The sequence below is a fragment of the Mycteria americana genome, chromosome 4 (assembly GCF_035582795.1).
Source record: "Mycteria americana isolate JAX WOST 10 ecotype Jacksonville Zoo and Gardens chromosome 4, USCA_MyAme_1.0, whole genome shotgun sequence".
Lineage (NCBI taxonomy): Eukaryota > Metazoa > Chordata > Aves > Ciconiiformes > Ciconiidae > Mycteria > Mycteria americana.
In genome coordinates this window covers 85,219,764-85,247,694 of record NC_134368.1, presented here as the reverse complement: position 1 = coordinate 85,247,694, position 27,931 = coordinate 85,219,764, and the positions used below count along the sequence as shown (strand labels likewise).

The 27,931-nt window shown below is 36.6% G+C and overlaps 1 protein-coding gene across 11 annotated transcripts in view; it reads left to right on the top strand.

Annotated features, from left to right (window-relative positions):
• Positions 1 to 27,931, top strand: part of BLTP1 (bridge-like lipid transfer protein family member 1) — a 131,555-nt gene that overhangs the window by 67,048 nt on the left and 36,576 nt on the right. For 10 of the 11 annotated variants that reach the window (XM_075501141.1, XM_075501131.1, XM_075501137.1 and 7 more), the window contains 18 exons: positions 1,048 to 1,288; positions 2,668 to 2,816; positions 4,737 to 4,956; positions 5,867 to 6,025; positions 7,725 to 7,900; positions 8,430 to 8,605; positions 9,274 to 9,980; positions 11,324 to 11,563; positions 12,007 to 12,100; positions 13,619 to 13,669; positions 17,243 to 17,449; positions 17,602 to 17,840; positions 18,424 to 18,668; positions 20,092 to 20,197; positions 23,734 to 23,831; positions 24,115 to 24,300; positions 25,343 to 25,511; positions 26,025 to 26,236. In XM_075501141.1, the coding sequence (XP_075357256.1) occupies positions 1,048 to 1,288; positions 2,668 to 2,816; positions 4,737 to 4,956; positions 5,867 to 6,025; positions 7,725 to 7,900; positions 8,430 to 8,605; positions 9,274 to 9,980; positions 11,324 to 11,563; positions 12,007 to 12,100; positions 13,619 to 13,669; positions 17,243 to 17,449; positions 17,602 to 17,840; positions 18,424 to 18,668; positions 20,092 to 20,197; positions 23,734 to 23,831; positions 24,115 to 24,300; positions 25,343 to 25,511; positions 26,025 to 26,236 (3,675 nt within the window). The remainder of the gene's footprint in view (positions 1 to 1,047; positions 1,289 to 2,667; positions 2,817 to 4,736; positions 4,957 to 5,866; positions 6,026 to 7,724; positions 7,901 to 8,429; positions 8,606 to 9,273; positions 9,981 to 11,323; positions 11,564 to 12,006; positions 12,101 to 13,618; positions 13,670 to 17,242; positions 17,450 to 17,601; positions 17,841 to 18,423; positions 18,669 to 20,091; positions 20,198 to 23,733; positions 23,832 to 24,114; positions 24,301 to 25,342; positions 25,512 to 26,024; positions 26,237 to 27,931) is intronic. The other variant, XM_075501133.1, reaches the window with a different exon arrangement.

Here is a 27,931-nt window from a genome sequence, read left to right as displayed (position 1 = left end):
GAGAAATCATAAACCAAAAAGGCATGCCTTTAAAATGGCCTTCTTATTTCATTTTTCTTAAAGATAACAGCAAAGTAGTAAAAATTTGCATCTGTAGTTTTAAAATGGAATAAATCTCAATTATTAATGCAAGTGCATGCACTGATTAGCTTATTCCAAATTCTCTCCTTCAGAACTAGTTTTCTTGTCTCTTAGAAATACTTGGATAATGCAGACAGTTCAAGGAAAGAGCTAGAATTGTAGAAACTTTAAGGCTTAAGAATCTAATCTTTTTCTTGGTGGCTTTAGAATGTAAATGTTTGGATTGTAGTGATAAATAGTTGTTTGAACAACCATATTAGGCATAAGGAGGAGTGTTTGTTCCTGATTTTCTGTCATTTTCATAATCCAATTCCACAGCTGTCAGATTTAAACACTACGTTTTTCAATATACTCAGCTGAGAGCCCAGTGATCAGAAATAGCACAATTTGTGGCAGAAATAGCACTGTTTGATTTGTGGTCAAAATAAGAAGGTGGTGTGGTTTTTTTGTTTGGTTGGTGGTTTTTTGGTTTTTTTGTTTTTTTTTTTTTTAGCACAATTCAGTGATGTAATCAAAACAATCCCCATTTTTTGCCTCAAGTTTATGTTTTTAAAATACTGCTTACCAACAATGGAAAAAAACCTCATCTTTTTAATTGCAGTTCTGTTTCCACAGTCAATCTAGTGCTGTTGTGAATTTTAGTCCATAGTTCAGAGCCTTATAATTACTTAAGTCCTTTTCGTTTCATATTTAATAAACTTGTTTCCTGTTGTTTATTTTTGGCCCCTTGGGCCAGATCCTCAGGTCATGTAAATGAATGTATTTACTGTGTTCAATGAAGCTATAATTTTTATCTGTTAGCGCTATGGCTTCTTATATCTGAATGGATGTTGTGTGGTGCCAGCACGTTTCTGTCGTAAGCCTCTTGAGCACAAAGGTTTAAGGGAGTTCTGACCATTTTTTTTCCCCAGTTTACTTCAAAATGTTGTGATATGCATTTTTAATTTTTGTTTTTCTTTTTTTAAGAGTGATGGTCTTCCTGCCTTAGTAACCTTAAAGAAAGGTCTAGTTGCCTTAGCAAGGCAATGGATGAAGTTCATTGTGGTGACCCCAGCTTTTAAAGGAGTCAGCTTACATAGACCAGCTCAGCCAGTGAAATTGCAAACAAATGCCTGCCATGAGCATGAGGATGGACTTGGATTAGACAACGGAGGGGGTCTTCAGAGTGACACAAGTGCTGATGGAGCAGAGTTTGAATTTGATGCAGGTATTTTTGTGTTCTTCTGTCTCCATAAAAATTCACAGGGACAAGTAGCTCCTCTCAGAGCATTTGTATCTTATTTAGATTTAATGCTTGAATACATTATATTCGTCTTTTTTTAAATCATCAAGCTGCTTTTTTCGAATCATCTTCATTTTGAAGCAGCTGCTGACAATTATAGTATTATAATAATACTTACTTGTTTGGGGAAAAACAAAGCAGGAGATGACTTCTCTTTCTTCACATGCTTTGTCTTGTTATTTACTGCACAAAATACATTAAGTTAATTATTTGCTAGCTTGCAATTCGGATTTTGTTGTGCAGCTTCTGACCTTAGTTAAGGATTGTAACATGCAATTCTATGATTCTCCCAGGTATAGCTTCAAACCTCCCTTCTTATTTGTTCTTTGTGAAGACATATTTTCATAAAAAATTTTTTCCTCCATTTTACTACTTCATGTGTGGTAGCTTTCTGTTATCAGTTTATGCATTGCCAACTTAACGTAAGCTACTGATTTAGCTTTGTATTTGATATAGAGCTGACTTAACTAAGAACCACAGAAAGGAAGGGCATAAATAAATACATGTTGTTGGAGCACTCTTTTTTTTTTGCTGTCTTGAGTTGACTTAGGTTTTTTGTATTTGTAGCATCTATATACATTCTGTTACTGTTCTCAGAAATACGATGTTTGTGTTTTTCTTTTCTCAAGTAAGGATTATGTAACATTGAGGAAAAAATAATTTAAAAAAATCAGGAGGAGAATCTGCTTTTTGGTTAAAAGCCAGGCAGCAGTTTTCAGCTTAAAGACACCAAAACCAAAGATGTTTGTGTGTGAAACTTGTATGTAATCATACAGTATGATGGAAATTTTTGCTCCCTCCTTTAAAATATCTGCTTTGGTTGAGCAGAAACAGACTATTAGAACCAGTGAAATATTTAAATTTTTTTGCCCTGTGTATATTCTTCTATTTTTCACCAAGAATTTTGCAAGTGACAATTTTGCTGCCTTGCATAGATTTACTTATAGATGGAATTCATGCAAATGTAAGCATCTTAATTCAAAAAATGATCAGCCATGCCAGAGTCAGCAAAAGAAAGTGAAATTTGGCAACTTCCTTTTCATCTGTAGAACAGAGCAACAGTTGTATGACATTAGAAGGACGAAAAGATTTGTACTTGGATTATTAAACAAAATCCAGTAGGGCTGTGTCTGAGGTTTTCTTACTCATCTTAAAATTCCCTTGAATTCCCTAGACAGCTCTGTGTAGGTGTGTGTCAGAAATTGGAAGTTCATGACTGCGTGTAAATAATAAATGTGCCTAATAATAGATAATCTTGTTTGCCATATATACAAAAATAAGAAAAATTATTTGCTTGGTTCCAGCTACTGTCAGTGAGCATACAATGCTCTTAGAAGGAACAGCTAATCGCCCTCCACCTGCTGGTGGCTCTTCTGGGCCTGTAACTGGTGCTGAGATCATGAGGAAATTATCCAAGACTCACACTCATAGTGATTCTGTTCTGAAAATAAAGGTAAGTTTTTAGGGCCATGCATGAGGGGAAAGTGGTTTGTAGCTGGTCTGTTTAGAAGCAATTCTGTAGACTGCAGGTGAATAAATGCTTGTCTAAAAAGTAACTACAACTACTTATAACTGTAACACATGGAAAGTATGCTCTTTGCCTTGTAGAAGTGATGCTCAATCAGGCCTATATTCTGCATCTGTTTATTGTTTTTCTTGCCAAGTAACTTCAGAGCCACGCTTAAAAACAATATATATGTGCATCATTTGAGGATGTACATTACCTTTTCTGGCTTTAATCTATTTATAGAAGCAGAAATGAGGATTTAACTATCACTATACAAAATACAAGATTGACAAAGCTCTCCAATAACTTGTATTAAAATTAGTGTGGGTTTTTTTACTCCACAAATTGTTCAGGAAACTGCAAGATTTTATTTTTATCTCTACTTTCTGAACAGAAGGGGTCTGTGAACGCTTGTGGTTTTTGGGGGGGTTGGTTTGGTTTGCTTTTGTGTGTTGGTTTGGGGGTTTTTTTTGTTGTTGTTTTAAGTCACTTGTTTTCTGTATGTATGTTAGGCAGCTTGGTGGCTTGTACTGATTCCTTTTCAGCTGTGGCTTTTCACAGAATGATTGAGGTTGAAATGGACCTCTGTAGGTCATCTTGTCCAACCCCCCTGCTCAAGCAGGGTCACCTAGAGCCAGTTGCCCAGGATTATGTTCGGATGGCTATTGAATATCTCCAAGGATGGAGACTCCATAACCTGTGACAGTGCTCAGTCACCCTCACAGTAAAAAAGCATTTCCTGATGTTCAGGAGGAAACTCCTGTGTTTCAGTTTGTGCCTATTGCCTCTTGTCCTGGCACTGGGCACCACTGAGAAGGGCTTGGCTCCATCGTCTTTGCATCCTCCCTTCAGGTATTTACTTACATTAATAAGATCCCCCCCTGAGCCTTCTCATCCCTAGGCTGAACAGTCCCAGCTCTCCCAGCCTTTCCTCATAGGAGAGATGCTCCAGTCCCTTAATCATCTTAGGGGCCCTTTGTTGGACTCTCTCCAGTATTTCTCTCTTGTACTGGGGAGCCTTTAACTAGACACATTATTCCAGGTGTGGCCTCACCAGTGCTGAGTAGGGGGGTAGGATCACCTCCCTCAACTTGCTGGCAACTTGCTGTCTACTGCAGCCCAGGCTGGACAGCCCGGCATGGGCACACTGCTGCCTCACATTCAACTTGGTGTCCACCAGGACCCCCAGGTCCTTTTCTGCAAAGCTGTTTTCCATCTGGTCAGACCCCAGCATATACTGGTGCATTTGTCCCCTGTAGTAGACAGTTGCCCGCTACTATCACTTACTACTCCCTCCCGGTGGTCTTGCATGGTTTAGGGTTAAGTGGCCCAGATGCTTTGCTTGAAAGCACATCTGACTCTTCCTCAACTTTGAGGGCAGAGAACCTATTTCATAGTTTTAAGCCTTTAGGTGGACCAGGAGCCTTCCTCTTGGTGCCAGAAGTCTCCAGCTTCCATTCTTCACCTTCCCCAGAGGCTGCACTTACCATTATTCTAGGGATGGAAGGGATTTGGTCTTCAGACAAAGACCAAATACACGAGGCTTATATTCAGTGGTATGTACTGTTCCTTCTGCAAACTTGCTTTAGATGAATTCTGCACATCTGCAGTTCCATTTGTTACTTGTTTGGCTTTTTAAACTGTTTTTACACATAAAATTATTTTAATACTTGAGAATTCAATAGCACCTTTATGCACAATACCTGTATGGCGTATGACCTGCCCCAGGTGAAGTGCTACTTGTCCAAAAGTTTGCAGAAATGAGAATTTTGTAGTTACTGTGTTCTAATCTTATATTCAGACCAAATGTCACTTCCTTTTTGCAGTTTACACAGCATTTCATTAGTTTCTTCTTCTCTCCACAAGGGTATACATCCATATCATTCCTTAAGTTACACCAGCGGAGATACAGCTACAGATTCTCCAGTGCACGTTGGCCGTTCTGGAATGGCAGTCAAAGAAAGTCCAAGAAAAGAGAGTCTGCTCAGCTATCTTACTGGGAGTTTTCCTAGCCTGCATAATCTTTTGGAAGGGACTCCTCAAAGAAGTACGACTGCAGTTAAAAGTAGTTCTTTAACAAGAACAGGTATGATGTAGCGTAAGTAAGCTGAAAGGAGGGGAAGGGAGGATTGATTTTCTTTTAGTGATTTAGAAAAGGGACTATATTTTCACTATGATTTATCATTTCTGTTTAAGATCCTACCTCACCCCTCCCTCCCCCCAAATAAGAATTGTAGGTTTTAATAGCAGTTCCTAGACATCGCTGCACCATACCATTTCCTAGAAGCAAATAGCGAGTACATCAGGTTGGGAAAAGAAATTATAACTAAAATAATAAATAAAATATTTTCCTTTTACTTAGCCTTACTACTTTTTGAGTATAATACATAATTACTTAAGTGAGTCTTTTTGAATGAATAAGGAAATGATCATTCCGTATTTGTCATTTTTTCTTGACTTTATACGTTGGTCAAAAAGTGGACTAAAACTAATGTTCCAGTAACTTAATTTGTGTATAATAACTTGTAGATTTTAGTAATGGTGTTTTGAACAAATGTGTTTTGTAGAAGTTTGAAATACATACATTGAAATTCTTATGTTCTCTATTATTGTTCAGAGTGCCTTGTTATAATTTATATAGAGAAACAGATAAGTTTGATACTGCATTTTCTCTAAAACCTCTCTCCTTTGCTGTCAGGGAATGAAATATTATTCAGAAAAAAAGGTATTTTACTTTCTTAATGACTCCTTTCCTCTAATTAATGGTAGAGATGAACAAATGCAGACACTTGTAGTGCAACATCCATTAGTGTGATAGTATAACTTCTGTGGTAGGACCTGTAGTGCTGCTTGACACATAATTTACTGGAATAAACCTTGAGGATTAGGCTTATTTTAGTAGTAGATATGTATTGTCAGTAGAATTGTGCTGTGTTCCTGCGTTTTGCTGACTCTTTGATACAGCAAATGCTAAAACTTCTGATTTATCTGTATAGGAAATACTGTGGCCACAGACATGTTATCTGAACATCCTTTGCTGTCTGAACCATCTTCTGTGAGTTTCTATAACTGGATGTCCAATGCTGTGGGCAACAGAGGAAGTGTAGTACAAGAAAGTCCGGCCACCAAATCTGGACACAATAGTCTTCCAACAGGTATTGCTAATTACAGCTGAATTTAAGAGATTATTCTGGGTTGGCTGTTCCTCTGTTTACCAGATTCTTACTGAAAGTAATTGAGCAAGTGACTTAAGTTCAACAGACGTAAATACTACTTGTGGGACTTCTCAGCAAACAGGAAAATGAACAAATGGGATTTAAGCAAAACTGTTGTTTTCTTTTCCCTCACCCTGCCTCCAAGAATTTAGCTTTTTCTTACATTTGGAACTGTAAATGTAGCTTCCAAAACCATGTGTAGCTGCAAAAAGCTAAGCCATAAAATCATCCTTAGTTGCAGAGTTCCTTGGATTTTGTTAGTTACTTTTAACCTAATTTGCATGTGCTGGTTTTGTAATGAAGATTTTGTACATTGGAGTCCTTGCTCTTTCTCAGTTCAATTTTGAGACTAAACATTAACATCTGTTTTGAGAGTAATGTTCTTTTTCAGGGATGGGACGCAGTCAACTGGTGTAAGGGAATGGAGAAAAGAAAATATGCATTACTGAAAGTCTTAAATGCATTAAAGAAATAGATATGTAACAACTTATTGCAGCTTATTTATTATTCTTGTAAGCCTGTCATCATTCATAATCCTCAAATGTGTATATCTTAATTTTCATTTTCACTAACACTAAATTTGAATTCTTCTTCTATTAACAGTCTTTCAACTGTAATGTTTTAATCTTAGGCAATAATAAGTTGTTTTAATTTGTTTTTAACATTGAACAAATAGTGTGATCCTACAAAACATCTTTGTGCTGTACATATTGTTTAACTAGTGTGGCTCCTTTGTAAACTGGAACGTGTTTCTCTGCAGAAAGAATCATAGGGTAGAAGTATAGCTTTCAATTTTTTTTTAATCCCCTGCGCCCCCCAGAAAAAGCTGTATTTTTTCCTACTGAAACTATAACAGTTTGTTCACCAGCTCACCTTCCTGAAATTAAGACTTAGTGATTTTTAACTTGGACACAGGTCTATCCAAACCATTTTCCTGTGGAGCTGTGTAGTCATGGCTCTCTAAGTGCTGTAAGCTTGAGTTTTGAAGAATCAGGATTAATTTACACTGGCAGAGCAACTTTGTTTCATGGAGGTTGAGTCCAGTCCAGACTCAAGATGCAGGCGATGCAGCATCACTCAGCCCCTGGGCTGCAAGTCTGATTGATTGTGAATAGAGCAACTGCAGGGAAGTGGCTGTCCACGCTCATTTTTATAAAGAGCGTATTTGGCTGGAGACTAATCTGTAGAGATCTAATTAGTGGATCTTGCATTGGGACTAATAAAACCCAGAAGCTTATAGCACATTGAAAGCTAAAAGCAAGTATCTGCAACTGTAGATTATCTTCGCTTTTTGTTGATGGTATAGGCTACTCAGCCTATAAACTATTGCAGTTTATACAGGAGTTAAGTACCCTATAGAATGCAATACAGACAAAAGGCCTTGGGAAGGAGGGCAAAAAGAAGGAAATATTGTTGTGCTTTCCAAATATGATTGAACTATCTCTATTACCTGTTTCAGCAATATGAGGTTGTTTATTTATTCTGAATGCCACTTTTGTGAGGTTGTAGACCTGACTAGGGCTCTGACTTTCTATGTGTATGGCATGTGTTTCTATATAATTAACCTTGCTGAATTAATAGAGTTGGTGGTGTTAAAATTTGCTGTGGTGTTAGTGTTCCATGGGTATTTATTTTTTAGGTGTGGCACCCAATCTTCCTACAATACCCTCTGCTTCAGACTTCAACACAGTTTTGTCTAGTGACCAGAACACCCTGGATGGCACACACTCACAGCACAGCACCAGTCAGGATGACATTGCAGGTGTAGAAGAGGGTAACCAGGGATTTCCTGCTGTTCAGCTAGCAGACGCACAGGTAGGGGTGGTTTGCTGATGTATTTTGGAGTTCTGTAGGGAAAAACTAGTTATTACTTTAAAAAAAAAAAAAAAAAATCTTACAACGATGAAAAAATTATCCTGGTTTTGTAAATGTTTCTTACGCGTTCCTATGCTCAGGAAACCTCTGAGGTGTCCCATAACAAACTTTATGAATAGTGATTAATAGAGCATTGTTTTATAACTTCAAAGAACATATTGGAGTATTTATGAGAGTAGTCTAGTTCTCCAGAGTACTTTTTACTGGGGGGAACATGCAGAAACCTTGCTCCCATAGCTAAGCAGTCAGTGCTAGCTTGCTGTGTAGTCAATCTTTTTACTCAAAAAGTCCATAAAGCTTCTCCTTTTTGTCCCCCTTCTTTTTTGTTTTACAGCGCTGTCCATAAAACTTAAAAATGTTCTGTATTATGTAGCTGACATTGTAAATATTATAGCTCAAGGAATGATGGAACAAGAATATAGGAATAATGTAGAAAACAAGAAGTAAATCAATGGGTTTTGTTTTGTAGGTTGTTTTCAAACCTCTTCTAAGTTACACAGGAATTCAGTCTCAGGATGCAATGCCACTCTGCTACAGAATGTACTTTGGCGAGTACCTTTCATTCTCAGGAACTTTGGACTGTCTAAGAGCAGATATTGTTGATTCAGATACAGCAAAAGAAAGAAAAAGCAAACGAGCTCGAAGGTATATTGTGAGATATTTGAAAATATGTGTATTGGTTAAAGAACAGAAACTAGGTTTTTCATGTGAAGACATAGAATTCCAAAGCACTTCGATAGAATAAGGAGCAGTCCTTTATTCTTTTAATCTTACCTGTTTTCTCTTCCTGTTAGAGGGGTTTTTTTTGTTTTTGTTTTGTTTTGTTTTTGTTTTTTGTTTGTTTGTTTTTGTTTTTTTTACCTTCCTATGGAATGATTTGGAAACTTTCAGTATTTAAACTTCAGCTACTTTTGAAAATTGGAGATTGGGGAAGGGAGAGCTGGTGGGAGTAATAGTGGGGGAAATCTGAGAGGGTCTTAAATGCTGTTCTGTAATTAATCCTGTAAATGAGGCTGTTACTTTTGGTGTAAATGCTGAATCTTCCCCTGCTGATTTTGTGCAAAGCTTTAGGTTATGATGGAAATGTTGCATGCCAAACTAAGTTTACATAGAACTGAATGATTACTATGTTAGTAGCATGCAGTATGAAAGTATAAAAGTTCATTTTTGATCTTTAAAACTATGGTAAGAGGATGATATCCTAAGGGAAATAAAAGGTTGGATTCAGTAAATTAGATGTACCACCATGTAAAAAGTATTTGACTCCCATAAAAAATAAACAAAGTAGTAACTTGTACCTTTTCTTTCCTTAGGCAAGGAGCTGTCAATCTTCCTCCTCTTGAATTCAAACCAGCTTTGATGTTGGAAACTTTCAGTATTAGTGCTGTTGTAATGGAGAAATCCATGTGCACACCTCATAACTCCACCAATGCCCTTTCTTTTCATGACTTGAATAAACGCTATTATAATACTTTTCACTGTAATTTTACTATTTCTTGCCAGTCCATAAGCCAGCACGTAGATATGGCACTGGTTCGTCTCATTCATCAGTTCAGTACAATGATTGATGATATCAAAGCCACACAGACGGACATCAAACTTAGCAGATACACTGCTGGATCAGCCTCTCCGACACCTACTTTTAAAACCCGCAAACACAGAGACTTCCGCTCTTCTGATTTCAGCCGAAGCTCTCGAGGAAGTCTTAATGGAGGTAACAGAGTGAACAACACCAAGAACAAACGAACAAACAATGAGAACAATAAAAAAGAGTCTCGAAACAAGAATTCCTTGGGGAGGTCAGAAAGAAGAACTTCTAAAGTGTCCAGGAAAGGTTCGAAAGATGTAGTTGACCACATGACTATTCATATGGATGACTCTGACTCTATCACCGTGTCGGAACAGAGCGAACCTTCTGCTGAGTGCTGGCAAAACATGTATAAACTACTGAACTTCTATTCACTCATTTCTGATCCAACTGGGATTTTAGAAAAGTCTTCTGAAACTTTCGGGCCAACAGGTAAACTTGTTCATGGATCCAAATAATTGACAGTGTGTGCTTTTGCTCAAATGTATTCTTCTAAAGCTTGATCATAAGGCGGTTTTTGAAAGTTGCACACCCCATCTAACTTGGATCAGAGGGGCAAGTGGTGAGGATTGGGAGGGAGCTTGTAATTAGCTCACCAAGATGGTGTACAAAAGAAAAAAATTCTTTTCCTGGCTTTATAGTATGCTTTGATTCTTTCAATCCTAGACTTGGTCAAATATGTGTTAATTGATTAGTTTTAAATTAAGTCCCTTGATATTCTTGTGCAGCCCTGTTCATCTGGATTTGCACTGGCTCTGGGACTGTGTTAAGTTAACTTTTCTGGTTAAGTGTGTACAGAGTGGATTGAGTTTGTTCCTCCCTAGGTGCTATTTTGTTTTCAAGTGGCTAATGGAAATGCTGTATATTATCATTCTGTGAAAATATGTAAGCACATACATAAGTGATCCTGTGGGAGATAATTTCTGCCCTGGGAATGACAGTAAAAAAATCACTTGTGAACATAGCTTTGAGAGAAGAAAAGGTGAAATACTGATTTTTTGTAAAGTCCAGCAAAGATTATAGGTGTTTGGGCCATAATTTCACCCAAGGCTTTGAGATCTGGGGTGATCATTGCTCTCTATTTCCAACGTATTTTAGCACAGCAGAGTAAATTTGAGAGCTGACTTAGCATAATTCTTTTTGGGTAAACTTAGGTTGCTGTAAATATGCAGGGGATGGCATAGTTACTAGTTAGGCATGTTTTCTTTGGACTTCTTTTAACTAAGTAATGAAAAACTGAGACAGTGTCAAATGAGAGCTTCTGTTAAACAGAAGGCAGTAGGTATCTTGCATGCATAGAATATCATATCCACAGCTGTGATACCCGCACAAAATGTAAATTTTCTTATATTGTTTTTATGCTCTGAGTGTTGAAAAGGAAAACTTGCTCATCCAAAACTATTTTATAAGAACTAAATTATAAGAACCTTTGTCTGTGAAATGATCGAAAAAGAAACAGGACAATTGGAAACTGTCAGAACATTTTTATTGTATAACAATAAACTCACATAAATATTAATATTTATATAACGTACATAAGAATATATCTATGAATAATAATGAAATAACTTCACTCATTATTGTCCCCATTGTGTCTTGGATTTGGTTCAGTTGCAATGTTATTAGAGTGGAATAAGTGAGGCACAGATAATGTGCCTGAAGAGTTCACTTGATGTGCAAGATACAGGATCCTTGGTTTCAGATACAAATATAAATTGGATATGCCAAGGATTTCTTGTAAAGTATCCTTAAATATCTCCTTTGTATTTTTGTAGGTGTTCGAAGCCCAACCGAACCTGCTTGTAGAGTGGTGTTTGAGAATGAACAGGATAATGGCAGAGACGCGCAGAGGAAGCGCAGCCTGGTGACTTCGGAGCCACAGCACGTGACTCTCATAGTCTTCGGAATAGGCATGGTGAACCGAACCCACCTGGAGGCAGACATTGGTGGTCTAACAATGGAATCTGAACTGAAGAGAATCCATGGAAGTTTCACCCTGAAAGAGAAAATGAAAGGTGGGGTAAGCTAAAATGTACTCTGTAATTAAATTCAGTGGCAGCTTTACATGTTTATGTGTGTGCGCATACCTATACCAATGCATATGTATGTGCATCTGTAGTATGTTTTGTTTGTAAATAGATGTACATTATGTCTGTGTGTGGATAGTGTAATAATGTTCAACAAGTTCTTTTAAAAACTATTACTAGGATGCTGAGGGATTTTAAAAGGATGCAAGATTTTCAGAAAATGCCGTGAAGGAAAAACTTTTAGAAAATAGTCACTCCTTTCATTTTCAAAAGCTTTCTTCTTGTCACAATTTAAATTCGATATTACTTAATGAGACTACTAAAACTGTAATTTTTCAATTATTTTCCTGCTACTATATTTTTGAAAGCAGTAGGCATACCTGGAAGTATTTTACTGAATGAAATGCTGTTAAGTATCTTTTTTCTTAAAGATGTACTACATCAAAAGATGACTGAGACATGTGCCACTGCTCACATAGGAGGTGTCAATATCGTCCTGCTGGAGGGAATTACCCCAAATATCCAGTAAGTGTGAAGCCTGACAATTTAAAATTGTTCAAGTGCATAGAAATGGTATCAGTTGTGTGACAGTAAAGGTCCGTAGCTTAATATGGAGAAAGCATCGATTATATGTTTTTAGGTAGAATCCACGAAGTCACAGAGTTTGGTGGCAACCATGCAGCTGTTGCAGAATTGGGCCTGAGTTTGACTCCTAAACCTAATTATTGTGTGTGCCCAATGACAGGAAGCTTTTCTATGAAAGACACATCTGAATAAGCTGAGAAGGAATACGGTGAATGTATGAGGTTTCAGTCTAGGGCACCCAATTGCACAAGTCTTAGACATAGTTACATAAATATGAATACTCCTGTTCCTTTCTGTTTCTAGTAAAAGATAGTAATAAGTTCAGAACTGATTGTAGGATCATGGTGTAAATGGTAAGTGACCTGACTGAAAAATCATAGGTGACGGGTCCTCTCGTAAAAAGAAATTAAATTAAATTTTGTGTAATCAGAGCTTTCTGCGCTAATTTTATTCCATGTGGTGTATGCACAGAAACTTTATTACATTGTGTGTATTGTTTCTCTTATGCTTCTAAATGCTTTTTGAAGCTTATAGGTTCCACTAAACCGTACAAGATTTTTAGGGAGTATTTAACCGACTGATGCTGATGGTTCCCATTTAAGATCTATATTGTTTCTTTAATAGATATCTTTTTGAACTCTCCTGTTGCATGATTCTTTGTGTTATTTTTACAGTTCTAATATTCATTCCCCACCCTTTATATAACTGACACAACTCGGTGGGGGCGGGAGGCGAGAATCACTTTTTGTGCATGAACATCTTGAATGACTTGCTCAGCATCCACGTTGTTATCTTTTTTTTTGCCAGGTTCACAAACTCAAAGGCATGCATTATTTCTCTTCGTTTCTAGTTGAAATTCTTTCTGTTTGAGTTGCAAAACAACAGTTGAACTACAGCTCTTTGTAATGCAGATCACCCTCACGCAGTTTTAGTGTTAGATGGGTAACCCTCAGTATGTGATCTGGTTTTAGAACATTAATGTTGTAGAAAAGGGGCTAAATAATGTGACTTGAGTGTCTCTCTCCTTTTAATTCCTGTTTAGTTTGGAAGATGCTATATAGAACTTAAAACATACAGAATTTTATTAATGTCCCCAGCTAAATTGCTCCCGATAAGCGTGTTTCAGAAGGATAAATAAAAGTTCTAATCTGACAGCCGAGCAGGGTTTCTGAAGGTGACTGAGGTTCTTCATGTCTGTTTTACGTCACAATCTTACTGAGCTTCCATATACGGAGAATGCAAAAGGAAAGGGGGGAAATAAGGATAAATCTTTAACAACAACAACAACAACAGCAAACAACAAACCCTAACAAAACCAAAACCTTCAACTTGGGAGATTTGAAAGCAAGTGTCATATTGTGGGTTACAAGTAATTAACTGACTAATTTTGCATGAATGTTTATTCTTTATTTGCTTTGTTTTTGTTTTTCTTGCTTTCTCTTCAATCTTCATCTGTAGACTGGAGGATTTTCCTACATCTCCTACAAGCACAGCCAAACAAGAGTTTCTGTATGTCATATTATTATGTTTAATAGTCTTACAATTAACTCTGTGTTGTGTAGCTAATGGCTGCATTCCTACTGTGTGTGATTGTGTAGGCAGATGTTGCTTGAATACATTTTAGTTCAACATGTAATATTACCTAGATAAGCTTTTAATGTAGCCTGCTGAGTATCTGTCCAAAAAAGCCTTTGTAAATGTTAACAACCTAGCTTTAGGGGCAGATACTACACTATACAGTCACTACTGTAATGTTAGAATGGTTTCACTAGCTGTTAAGTTCTTTAGATCTGCTTCTATGCTTATTTTAATGAGGTGAAATAAGGCTGATAAATGTAAAGGAACAGACAGGTTAGATTTGCTTTGAACTTGGTAAGGAACTGCTGTGCTTGGAGTGATAGTACCCGTTGTGATTTCAGCGTGAACAGGACCATACCTTTTGTCTGTCTTTACCGCCGTGCTGGGTTTAATTACTAGGCACGCCAACCAGGTTATGTGAACGCAAAATGTTTTCCTTAAAACTATGCCTGTGCATCTACTTCTAATGAAGGTGACCCTTTTCATGTCCCCCAGATCCATATGTGTGAATGTAGGTCTTTTCTCTCACAAAAGATGCGATGTTTTCTTTCTAGTTGCTTTCTTACTTCCTGATGCTAAAGTCCAGGGGGTCTCACTGGAGTAGTGGTCAAGGTGGGAAATGGTACACTGGCAACCTAGAAGCCCTGTTACACAATGACCCTGCAGTACTCTCAGCAGAAAAGTTATGTAGCCAAAAATTGTAAGGCTCTTCCCCACCCCCGCCCGCCTTTTTAACACCCCCACCCCCCCCCAGTATTCTGAGCATGGTTTTCTTTTGCTGCTTTAGATCACCAGTGCATATCTTTTAGAAGGACTTAGTACAACTGCTGTTTGTTACAGCATTTGTGTACATTTGGTGTTGTGATAATACAGGATTAACTTTAAAATGTCCTTATAGATGGTAGCTCTGGAAGGAGAGGTGATGGACTGTAAAACTGCAAGTGATGAAAGAAAACAGATAAGCAGTTATTTCAGTTTTTTGTTCCTTTTTGTCTGGTAGCAACATTAAACCAGCAAAAGAAAGTACTTTTTTGCACAGTGCATCACTGAACAGTTGAATTCATTGCCATATGATGTGGTCATCAAAAGTATAAACGATTAAAAGGATTGGACAAATCCATTTAGGATAGGTCTGGTGGTGAGTCATGAACACAATACGGCTTCTGGCTCAAAAAGTAACCACCTGATGGCTGGAATTAAGGGAAGGATCACTTTACTTACGCCCCAAGTATCTGCTACTGCCTGAATTTTCATCTGACTCACTGTGGTAATTCCTGCGTTTGTTACGGGCCTCCTGCTGACATGTTTTCCCCCCTCTTGCTAACATTCCCCAAAATCCGTTAGGTTGAGCAGTGGTCTTGTAGCCAGTTCTGTAGTGGGACAAAGACTTTGTTCACAAGTTTGTCTGGAGAGTGATTATTTATGGAATTGATGCGAGAACACAGAATTACTTCTGAATGCATTACTGGTATATAACTTAAATATCGATTAATGATTTTAGTAATATTTAACCAGATTTGTTATAGGCATATCACCATAGGTAAGCAAACTGCAGATACATAATGTGCGGTGCGCATTCCAAATAAATGTATAGCCACACAGTTGTTCTGCATTTCATTCTGTCATGGAAGTAGGCTTTTTGTAGACCAGACAAGTGATAGTGAAATTCATTTGTTGCATGAAATATGGAAATACCTTCGCAGAGTTAATCTTGCTGAAATCTGATTCTCCTGCAACAGCTATATTGGTGTAATTTTTTTTAATTAAGGAAGTGCTTAAAATGGTGTGAATTCACATGTTCAGAATTGATTGTAAATTCAGTACAGACTTTAACTCCAACTACATTTACTTTTAACTGCACAAAGATAGGTTAAGACTAGACTGTCTGTCTGGTACAGGTCAGGAAGAGATCTTGCAACTTCCTTTAAGCTGAAAGTTGTTCTTGTGACTCTTGAATAGCTAATGTAGTAGTATTTGGTGTTATAGATGAGGGGGGAAAATATATTCTTGATTGGCTTCACAGGAGTTCAGTCAGAATGGTAGCAGGAAGAGAGTAGACAATAAGCAAACATCAACAGGGAAATAATCGTGGCTTTTTCTTTTAAAGAGGTGGATTAAAGTAAGTCTGCCCTTTTCTTAAGTAATGTTTATTTGTATAAAGGTTTTCTGAAAATACTTGTGAATTAAGATTTGTTTCCTCTTTCATATTTGTATAAATTACTCAAATATTTTGAAATTGTTTCTACTTGATAGCCTACCCTAAAATATTAATCCATAACCACTTTAGGTTGCTTGTAGCTCTTGCATAGCTGTGAAAATGTGAAAATGTTTCTAGAGCTTCAGTAAATTAATCTGCTGTTGATAGGCCTGTGGTTGCATAACAGTGCCGTGTATTTTTTCATTATAAGCAGAAGGATGATGACTTTTTTTATTTCCACACCTGGCATACTTTGGGCTAGCTGATATTTTAACATCCGCATAAGGAGCCCTGTGTTAGGACTTCACAGAAGAAACACTACTTAGGGAGAAGAATTCATAGAATATTGTAGCTTTCACCATGAAACTAAACTGTCTGTAGAGCAATTTAAATCATGATACAAAAAGTATTTTAGTTATGCTCCTTAAAATTTAGTATTTGAGAAACTTTTATTGAATGTTGCAATTTTATGGAGTCTGTTTTTTCAGACATTTTAGCTAATGTACTGCATCTTCACAACTATATGTCTTTCTCTTTGAGGCTGTAATATTCTGTGCTGGCTACATAATATACTTTCATTGGGTAACCCTCCAGTAATTGACCTTAGATGAGAAACATTATTGTGTTACCCCATGTATCTTTTTTAATAGGAGCTTAGTGAATTCTGATATGCTAAAATTTCATTCTGACATAAAAACCTGTCAGCTTTGTGCAGTTGTATTTTTATCTTGGGTAAGCGTTGTGAACCATATCCTCCTTAATATTAAAATGAAGTTTAGACTTCATATTTTGGAATAGTACGTGTCAAATGTCGGTTATTAGTTCACAAACCCATTTATCACTTGCTATGTATTTATTGCTGAGTGAGTATTTCCTCCATTGACCTTTTTGGATGCTAAAATCAGATTTTACTAAGTCTTCTTATGAAAAGGATGATTCAAGATTATTCCTGAAAAGGAGTTTAAATGGAAGGCTCTTATTTGTTTCTGTTTGTGAAAATTTGTCCGTGTTTGTGCAGCCTAGTGTGTATAAGCTCAAATGATCTTACATTATACAAGAATAACAGTTTTAACAGGTATTTTTGCAATGCATGACTTGTAGATCTCTTAAATGTAGTGTAGTTGTTTGTGGCATGTAGTGCATCTGTGTGTGTAAAGTGAAAGAAAAAGGAATGTGTATGTAGTTTATAAACAAAATCACTTATATAAATACTTTAAAATTCAGCTAACACTTAAAAATCCATTTTAACATAAAACTGTTACTGTTTTGAAAGACGTGCAAATAAATCCTATTTCCTTTTCTGTTAGAACTGTTGTGAAATGCAGCATTGCCAAATCCCAGGCCCTGTATAGTGCCCAGAGAGGGCTGAAAACAAACAACGCTGCTGTGGTCAAAGTTGGAGCCATCAGCATCAACATTCCTCAGCACCCTGCCACGCTGCACAGCATGATGGTGCGTAGTTCTCACCAGCTCTCCAAGCAGATTTCGGATCTCATCAGGCAACCATCAACTGCGTAAGTGCTGCTTGCATGGCACTTCTGAATGCCTCTGGTTGCCATCCGTTTATGGGCTTGTGCTACTTTGAACATATGTGGGAGAGTCAGGCCAGTCGTATATCACGTTAGAATAACAAAAAGTATTTTCTGATCTTTGTCTTGGTAAATAGGCCCCAGCCTACCAAAGAAGATGTTGCGACTCCTTTGCCCTCTGAAAAGACTCCAACAAGTATTAATCAAACACCTGTTGAAACAAATGAATTTCCACAGCTGCCAGAAGGCTTAGAAAAGAAGCCTATAGTTCTTAAATTCAGTGCCATGATAGATGGTATAGCTATTGGAGCAGCGCTCTTGCCCTCTCTGAAGGCGGAATATAAGATGGGAAGAATGAGGAGTCACGGAATGACAGGTAAGTTCCCTGAAACGTTAAAAACATTATAGCTTTTAGTTTGGCCTTGCTAGAAGCATCCAAGAGGACCAGATATTTGTGGTGTTATAGCTAGAGCTTTGAATCTGTTGCTATCAGCTTATTTTTTAGAATGTGGACTTCAGTCAGATAGAGCCATATGGAGAATTTACACTGTTGTTGTACACGATTGCCAGAGGCAGAATACAAGAGCAGGTGAAGACATGTATGCATTCATATGTAGCTTCCTCCCAGGAAGCTTCCCTCTGCTAAAATCAGTTTATGATCCTTGATGAATTGAATTCCGATTCATAAGGCTACTTGACAATACTCTTCTAGGGCCTCAGTACAGATGAGGTGGTTTGTATGACTCCCTTCTCCATCTAATTACAGTGAACTCTTCATTTTCTTTTAAAAATTAAGAAAACCCAGAATCATGTGGGTGGATATTTATAGCTGTAGAGGTCTATGCACTTCAATAACATTTTAAAGGTTTTCTTATTCTAAAAGTGTTCTTAAATTTAAGGATAAATAAAAGATTCTTTTGCCAGTTCATACCTTTTCTTTCCCCATCTTCCTTTTACAGGTGCCCAAACTAGATTTAATTTTGAGCTTCCAAGTCACAGGTTGCGCTTCACTTCAAAAGTCTCTGCCACTGATATGTCAACCATTCCTCCTTCGGCAAGTCTCAACCTTCCTCCTGTCACTATGTCAGGCAAATATATAATGGAAGAACATGATACTTACTCAGACCAAATTTGGAGCATAGATGAACTACCTGCTAAGCAAGGCTATTATCTACAGGGGAACTACTTACGTTGTGTGGCTGAAGTAAGTGTCGAAGACAGTAGTCATCTTTGATAACTTGTTCGGTTATTTCCATTCTGTTACACTTCTGTATGTGCATCTTCATATTATTTTAATAATCTGCCTACTCCAGAACTCTCAGGTTTACAGGTTGATCCAAATATAGCATTTGGAGTTGCATGACACTGAAATAGAACTTCCTCAGTCCTTAGTTTGATGAGCAGCCAACATATTAAGCAGTCAAGACCACTATATCAGAGGATTTTGAATATGTTATTTTGTGCAAATAAAGAAGGAGGACATGTTTAGAAACTTTTTTTGGAATGACAGTATTTCTCATCAGTGCAGTAGACAAAAGTATATTTGCTGATGATTCAAATAGAGTGTAATTTTAAACTGAAAGCTTATGCTGACATATCAGATGTCATATGTTTTGCAAAAAGAAATACTGAAACATTTAAAAACAATTTTATTGTTTTATACCTGTCTTTATTTTTTCCTGATTAGACAGCTCCATAGATAGGAGATGCTATATATAACCTTAGTAAATGATACAAAATTTTCTGTTCAACACAGAGTGTTCTACTCACAAGTTCTATTTGTGTACCAATTTCCACAGTTACTTTTCACAGAGAAAAAAGTGATGCTGCTTAAAAGAAATCTATCTGGTGGGCAGAAGCAGGGCTTTTCTACTAACTGTATTTCTTTATTCAGAGAAATAGTCTAGCATGTTTGTAATTGAGACTTCTGATGTTTGCATCTTTATGGGAGAAGTTTAATTAGGTGCTGCTCTTTGTTCAACCCATTTGAGTTATTTCCTGGCTGAAGAAAGACCTTAGGGTCTTTGAATTTGTTCAGCATGTAAAACAAAAGGGAGGGGCTTCTTAGCAAAGGCAAAAGCCAAGTCCAAGTAGTTATAGAAAATATCTGTATTTTAATTTTATTTTAAAAAATCTTAATGGCAAATTTAAACAATCCTGGGCAGACTCCAGTTCCTTAGGAATATTTTTTAACATTAGATTGGACACATAATAAGTTTACTGTTGAAGATACCAGTAAACTTGTTCATCTACAGTAACGAGAATAATGCACTTTTAGAGGTTGACAGCTCATTTCTATTTTGTTCTGATAATAGTTTACTATCTGTAATTAAGTAGCATTTCACGTACTTCTGTGAACCTTAGTCAAGTCCTGCATTTTATTGTCTAAGCTAAACTTAAGCAGGAGAATAAACTTTTTCATATAATAGTGTATGTCCTTCATTTTCTGATTCACAGTAGAAAAATTGCAAGACAAAACTTGTTTAAACTTAATGTTCTTTTTTTATGCCAATAACGATATAATTGGACTTGAAAAGATATGTCTGAAAACTAAAAATTGATTGTTTTCAAAATGTAGGTATGGTAACTGTCTTAAAGTTTTGTTCTAAAACTTTATATTTCTGCAGGTTGGTTCCTTCGAACATAATCTCACAACTGATCTCTTAAATCATTTAGTATTTGTACAGAAAGTGTTCATGAAGGAAGTAAATGAAGTCATACAGAAGGTTTCAGGTAAGCAGAACACTTAAAACCAGCTTCAAGTAAGATCCTTAAACCTTGTTTGATGACAACATTATATAGTTCTCAGGATCGGCTATTTATTTCACAGAATCCATCATTTAGCATCCAGCACTCCAAGCAGCAGAAAGAAGCAAGCAGCAGAGTTGGAGTTTGAAGTAATAACAGAAGCTCTGGAAATTTTTGTAGCTCTATGAGAAAAAAGACGTTTTATTGGGAAGCAGGATAGTTTGTCATTCTGGACACTAGCCTCTGTGTCTGTCTATGACATGACCTTGGCTGGGTTACTTTCTGTATTCACTTTGTTCACCTGTAAAACACAGATCGTGATATTGCATTTTGTAAAATAACGTCAGCATATTCTTTCAAAGGAAAAGAGCTGCGTCCAGGGAAAATAGTGTCAATATTGGTATTAGTTAGTGTCTCCTGATTCCTAGCTCTTCGATTCTTTGCAGATAATGTGTGTCAGAACTGTATGAAAAAGGCATTTGGCTATTCATTAGATTGTTTTGTGTATCATGCTGTATACTGCGGAAATGACTGGTTTGTTTCTGTCATTTAGGCTGGCTGCTGCTCTCAAAAAATTTTCAGAAGAAAAATAGCTTTGTCATTAAAAACTCAATTAGAGAACAATTGCAAAACCACTCAGTGCTCTTTTTTGCAGCATGCAATGGAAATTGCATACTGAATTGTGCGTTCATCTGTTTGAGTAGACAGCCAAAGTTACAAAACATTTATTTTCTTACATAAAAAACTATCTGACTGAATCACAGTTTGCGCAGCATTTAAAAATAGATCCACTCGCTTTCTAGTTCTTACTGTTAGAGACTTGGTCTGTGTTTAAGAACTGAAAGCAAACCAAAAAGCTGATAACTTGTGCCATGCAATGATATTTCACTCGGCAAACAAGTTCTATCACCCTACACACTGGAAAAAATAGTACAAAATGATACTATTTTTTCTGATATGTGACACTACTCTGAGGGGAAGTGTAAGGACTGGAAGCTTTGTTTGACACATTAGTTATTGTTTGGTAGTTACAAAAAAATACAGGAATATAATTTACTGTGTATGTTACATGACAGATGAGGAGATGAACAGAAAGGCAAATAAGTAAAGAACTGTAGAAGTGTTTTGTTGTTCTTTAGGTCAAAATAAGAATTGGCAAATCGGGATAAACAGTAAATGATTTAGAAAAAGGAGAAGCAATAATTAATAAGAAGTATTGTCTGTCTACTAAGAAATAACAATAAAAAAGTCAAAAAGAAAGTAAAATAACTAGGGGAAATAAAGGCAAGATTAATTTTATTAGTTATGTTTTTAGAGGAAGAAGGATATATGTTTGAGAGAGAATGTTGCAGGATGACAAATGCGAATAAATATTCAAAAGCAGGTGAAATTTCTCAAGTAGTTTGATTTTAATGCTTTTTGAGTTATCCTAAAAGGCTATTATAGAAATATAGCTAATTTTTAGTGGAAAGATTCATTAATAGTTGGAAACACCATGAGGAAAGGTCAACTAAAAAGTGGTAACTAAGTGAAAGGAGTGTCTGTGTGTGCATCTACATGCTTCTTTCATATACCCCTGTGTGTGTGTATATATATTCATGCATACAAACACACATAAATGTACATAGAAGAAATGTGCAGGTCCAGATGACATGCCCTCAAGGGAGTTAGAAGATGCAGTGGAGAAAATGGAAAATGTCAGAATCCCTGAAGGATAGGAAGAAACAAATTTTAAACACCCTGATGTTTGTTCCAGGCAAAATATATTCGCATTGGTTAGAAAGAGAACACTTAGAGGAAGAATAAACCTTCAACAGCTGTCATTATTCTATTAGAACAATTTTTATAGAGGAGCATAAAGTGGTAAAACAGGAAACCTATATTAGATTTCTTTTATAACATTTCTCAGTCTCTAGAGTTCAATCTCTCCTCTGTTTTTATGTGAGGAATTTATTACCATTGCTGGTTCTTTGCTTTTCCATATTATAAATTTGTATTGCAAGTAGCAGCCTGATGGTTTCTGAAATGTGATTGCTACCTTCCATATTCTGGTAATTCAGCAGGAACGTGGTCAGGTGCCAGCAATCCATGGGCCTGGGTATTGAATGCAGAACAAGGCAGGGTGGAAAATAGCTTTTGTCCTTCTGGCTTGCAGCAAAGTAATTTACATGGCTTGAAAATTCCAATTAGTGTAATATACTACAGTAGTTTTTCTAATTATGGATTCTGTTGCACTAAAATATTGATTGCATATTATCCTTATATAAAAACTGGCTAAGTACCAATTACTTAAGGTGAAGTTGCACAGGTTAAAAGCTAGTTAATGAACAGAGCAGTTCATAATAATTCCATCTGCAAGTTGAGGGCAGTGTTGATTTAAAGACAGCTGGTGTCCGCTTTCAAACTCGTATCACTTTTTGCACTGGTTTATGTAAAGATTCAAATCCAGCTTCTAATTTAGTTTCATTCAAGAAAATTATGCTCCCTTAAGTGAGAGGGTAGATGGAGAAATTCTATTTAAAAGTAATATTTCTCTTCTTTCTTTTTCTTTAACTGACAAATGCTTTACAAACTTCATGAAGAAATGTCATTGCAAAAATAACCTCTAATATGCGTGTGGAGAATATATGAAGGATGAGTTTAGCTCTCTTGCTCAGAACCCTTAGGTTACCATTGTAGTTTTACATGATCCTAGTTAAGACTATTGGGGGGGGGGGGGAAGGGGGGTGGGGGAGAACTAGTGGAGAAGAAAAACATCCAGATACAAAATGGAGTGATAAAAATTTACTGTTGGTTGGTTGGGGTTTTTTTTTAATCCATTATTTAACTGCCTATACTTCCCACCAAATAACTGTAATTAGAAGAATTGGCATATATGGAGAGAATTAATGGCTTAGCCTTTTCCAGCAGCAAGCCCTTCCTATAAACTAAGATTGAATATAGATCAAATCTCAAAGAGAATTTAAACCAGGATTGCTCCTTCAGGTTAGGGCCTGTGGGGATATGTAACAGGATGGAATCTGCCAGGATGAGGAAGTAAACACAAAAATAAAATAACCGCAGAATATACTTTCTTCCTGTCATTGAAAAATACTGATATAATTTCAATTCCTCTTTTCATGCAGTTTGCACAGTATTTGGTCAAGTGTTTAATTTTCATTGTCAGATAATTAGGAAATACATTGCTGCAGGAGACAAAGAATATCTTTTTGAAAACTAGGTGTTACTCCTTACAGGCTTTGAGCCTTCTTGTGGAAAGTTTCCCAGGATGGAGGAACATGACTCTCTGCCTTGATTCTTAGTAGAGAGCTATTAACTATATGTAACAAGTGGAATCTGCACCTATGTCTTCCATCTTCAGCCTATATTTATTTTTATAAATCTTCAACTAGTCACTGTTTAAAATGAGACATGTAAATCTTCAACTAGTCACTGTTTAAAATGAGACCTTTTTTTGTATCTATTTGTTTTAAAATGTTTTCTTTGTTAAAACTCTGAATGTGTATATTTGATGTGTACAGGAGGGGAGCAGCCCATACCTCTTTGGAATGAACATGATGGCACAACTGATGGAGAAAAACCAAAAATTCTTCTTTACTCATTGAGCCTACAGTTTAAGGTAATCTTATGATAACAAAACAGTAGTCCTAGATGCTATTAATGGCTCTTGGGTTTCTACCTCAAAGCTTATCTACTCTGCATGAAGAAAAAGACCTGGAGTTTGGTTCCTGTAATCTTTTAAAGTAGCTTAGTGGCATTGCATTGTGAAAAACGATTATGTCCACTTTTTTTGCTGCACAGTGAAGAGGGGTTTTTGTTGTTTTCTTTGTTTGGTTTTTTTTCCCTTCTCTCTATGTCTCTGAACCAGATCCTAATAACTTTGTACCTTCCTTATTCATTAGGGAATTCAAGTGACAGCTACAACTCCCTCAATGCGAGCTGTGAGATTTGAAACTGGATTGATAGAGCTTGAACTCTCAAACAGACTGCAAACCAAAGCAATGCCTGGAAGTAGCAGCTACCTCAAACTGTTTGGGAAATGTCAGGTGGATTTAAATCTGGCACTAGGACAGATTGTTAAACATCAGGTTAGTGCTCAACATCTTTGCATGTGGTGTTCTTGATAGCATGTGATTAAAAAATACATAACCAAGCCAAGAGCTTGTCTTGCACTGCTGGTTTTTTTTCTGATCTGGCTGTGGAGTGTGTGTAAAGTGTAGGGGGGCTGGGCAGTGTTAGGTTTTTGTTTGAGTTTGGTTTTTTTTTAATTTCTTGGTTGGTTGTTTTTTTCAGCATGTTTTCTTTTTTTTTATAAAAGTTTAAGCATCCTGCAGCACACAGTTGTGGAAATTTACTTCCTGAATATGCTCTCATATTTTGTTAAATAGTCGTTAAAAATAAATTTTCTCACTTGAGTCAAGAAGGGACTGAAGACAACTTTTCAGAAGAATTAGAAACTCTTCATTATGAAGGCCAGCGTACATGCATAAAAGGTGGAAGGAGTCAAGTATGGGCTCTCTCCCCCCCGCCCCCCCCCCCCCCTTAATATCTTAGAACTTACTAGCCCTTTGCAACAGTAATGGCCTTGCTACTGAGTCCTTGCTACTGAGTCAAATTCAAAATTTTCATTGATATTGCTATTATTTTTGGGGTACATGAATTAAATAATAAGTTCAGACAAGATCCAAACTTGGCTAGACCTACATTTTGACCTAGTTTGTCTGTCTTAGTTTGACAGTTGTATCTCTTGTATTCCTAAACCCACTGTTACCCTGAATCACTAATTCTATGACATGAAAATATTTTGTGATGTCTAGAAACAAACAAATACAAATCTTAGAACCTATAAATGTACGGTGACAATAGAGGATCTGGATACAGAAATAGTTATTTTAGTTAATGTTTTGTGATAAATAAGGAAAATAACATTGCGATCTGAATTTAATGTAAGAAAGCTGAATATCCTCAAAGGAACTTTGGCTAGAAGAGAAAAAGGGAAAGGAGACAGCTTTACTTCTTGTTGTAATTTTACATTTTGTCAAATGCGGTAATTTGATTATTTTTTCCCCTGTCCCTGAACTCTTCCCTGCTGCTAACCCCTCTCCCTTCCCATTTTTTGAACATTTTAAGGTTTATGAAGAAGCTGGCTCAGACTTTCATCAAGTTGCCTATTTCAAGACAAGAATTGGATTAAGAAATGCTCTCCGAGAAGAAATCAGTGGCTCATCAGATAGAGAAGCTGTGCTCATTACTTTGAACAGACCAATTGTTTTTGCTCAGCCTGTGGCCTTTGATAGAGGTATTGAAGAGACAATTGCTACAAATTTGTCTTCATACTGCGGAAGCTATATATTTTTTTTCAAAGAGGCTTGGTTATTCACGATTTAATATATTTCATGTTAAATCAAAATGTTAGGTAGCTGAGAAATTTAGATCTGCTGCATGCCAACAGGTTAATAATTCCTAACGTCAAAAATTCCATTTGCTGAGGTGATTAGTTTTCAGATGGTTTGGAGGAAGTCGCTTTTGTAAGTCTTCACAAATGAATAATGCGAAGAACAGCATCTCTTTCTGTATTTTAATGTGTTAACTTTAATGCTAAATTGAACGGCTTTGTCCATCTTGTCCTTTGCAGCCTGAGCCTCTTCGCTACATCCTGAATATGTGTGTGTCTCCATTGTTGTACATCCACTGCCTTAAAGTAATGGAGAAACTGTAACAATGAAAAAAATGAACTTTATTTAGTGAATGTGCTTTTTTTGGGGGGGGTATGTGTTGATTTCAATTAAGCATTTCTGGTTTCTTCATAAAGCTGTGCTGTTTTGGCTGAACTACAAGGCTGCGTATGACAACTGGAATGAACAGAGAATGGCTTTACATAAAGATATTCATATGGCCACAAAAGAAGTAGTAGATATGCTGCCTGGAATCCAACAAACCTCTGCACAGGCTTTTGGGACCCTCTTTCTTCAGCTGACTGTCAATGACTTAGGAATTTGCCTGCCCATCACAAACACACCTCAGGTAAACAAAATGTCTGAAGCAACGTGACTATTAATAGTCTGTTGAAATATCCATTTCATCCCCCATGTACGTGGGACATAGCTTTTATGTCCATAAATGTAATTTTTCATCACACCAACGCAAAAGTCATAGGATGCTGATAATTGCACTAGTGGCATTGCTTGTAATAGAAATGGTGTTCTCATTTATAGAAGAACTAGGTTATGCATGTTTCAATTGGTGTGCATGTTTTGGGGAAATGTAACGGATTCTTATTTACACCACATATGAGCTCAGCACTTTGGAAAGTCCTTGGAAATATTTCAGATGGAACATATTTTCTTGAAAGGTTCCATCATAAATTCCAGTTAATCCTTTATTTTTTCCTATAATTATAGATAGAAAAAGAAAAACTCTGAAAACTGTTGGCTTTAACATGATGTTCTGACTCTCTTGTTTGTTCATTTAATTAAAACAAGGAATGAGAGTATGAATAACTATTTGAGATATATAGCTATAGATATGTTTTTCAAACAGTTACTTTTATTTAGGAACGCACGCTAGGTTAAAGAAAGATACTTAAAATGCAGTCATTGACAAAAAGTATATCATTGTAGTACAGGGTAAGTCAAATACATTACACAGGATGATGTATTCTTTAATGTGCGGTTAACTAGTTTCTGTATTAAAGTAATGCCTACACAGTGCATTGTGCGGGGTGTTAATGCAACTTGTTCTGTAAGGGAACGTGCACTGCATTAGGTTTCTGGAATACCTTTGAGTGTTAAGTTTCACGATGAATGGCTCAGTAATGCATTCCCAGGGTAATGCTTTGGGGCCATGCAGCTCCTCCTTCACTGGCTGTGCGTTTTACCGAGTTTCTTGACAACCAGTGCAGCATGATCCAACACATTCCCCAATTTGACATTTAGCTCTGCGTACTGAGTCTTTCTTCAGATAGGAAAGTACCTAAATCAGCAGACCTAGCTTTCTTGAAAATCTGTGTTTATTCTCAGTTAAGAAACAATTCTCTGCAGATCTGTATTCCCTCTGTTCTTCCCTTCTTCGAAATGACTGCAGTTATGCCTGTCTTCATATATAAGGTGAAGGTGTGATCTGCACCTCTTAAGTATAAAATCGAAAATATTACATTGCAGTTTAAAAAATACACGGAGCAGTGGAGCATTATTAGGATAGATAATGTAGATGGCTTTGAGAGAAAACCTTGGATTCGGAGACTGTTCCTATGTTGAACCGGGAGTAGTCTTAATGGGGAATAATTCCAGAACAGGAATGAATCATTTTAACGATGTAGAAGGAAATAGTCATAATACATAGAAATGTAAAGGAGTAATGAGACCAATAACCTAGAAGTCATAATGACATAACATTTTGATTGTGAATCTTCTATCTGGCAGCTATGGACAAAGCAGATGGCATTTTGTGCTCTTTTGTCTTACAAATGATAGTAAATTATGAAAAATACATTCTGGCGTATGAAGTCTTAAGCTGTATATAGAACAGCATGTTCACAATACTTATGCAGGATCAAAAGAAGTCCAGCTTTATAAAAGGGAATATGTGGGCTTTTTTGCAGGTAAAGAAAATTACAGACCTTCATATACAAAGGGCTGGAAAATAATCAGTCAATCTGTGTATTTAAGACTCTGCATAATTGTAGATATCAAAATAAGCACAAAAAAATAACGTAAAAAT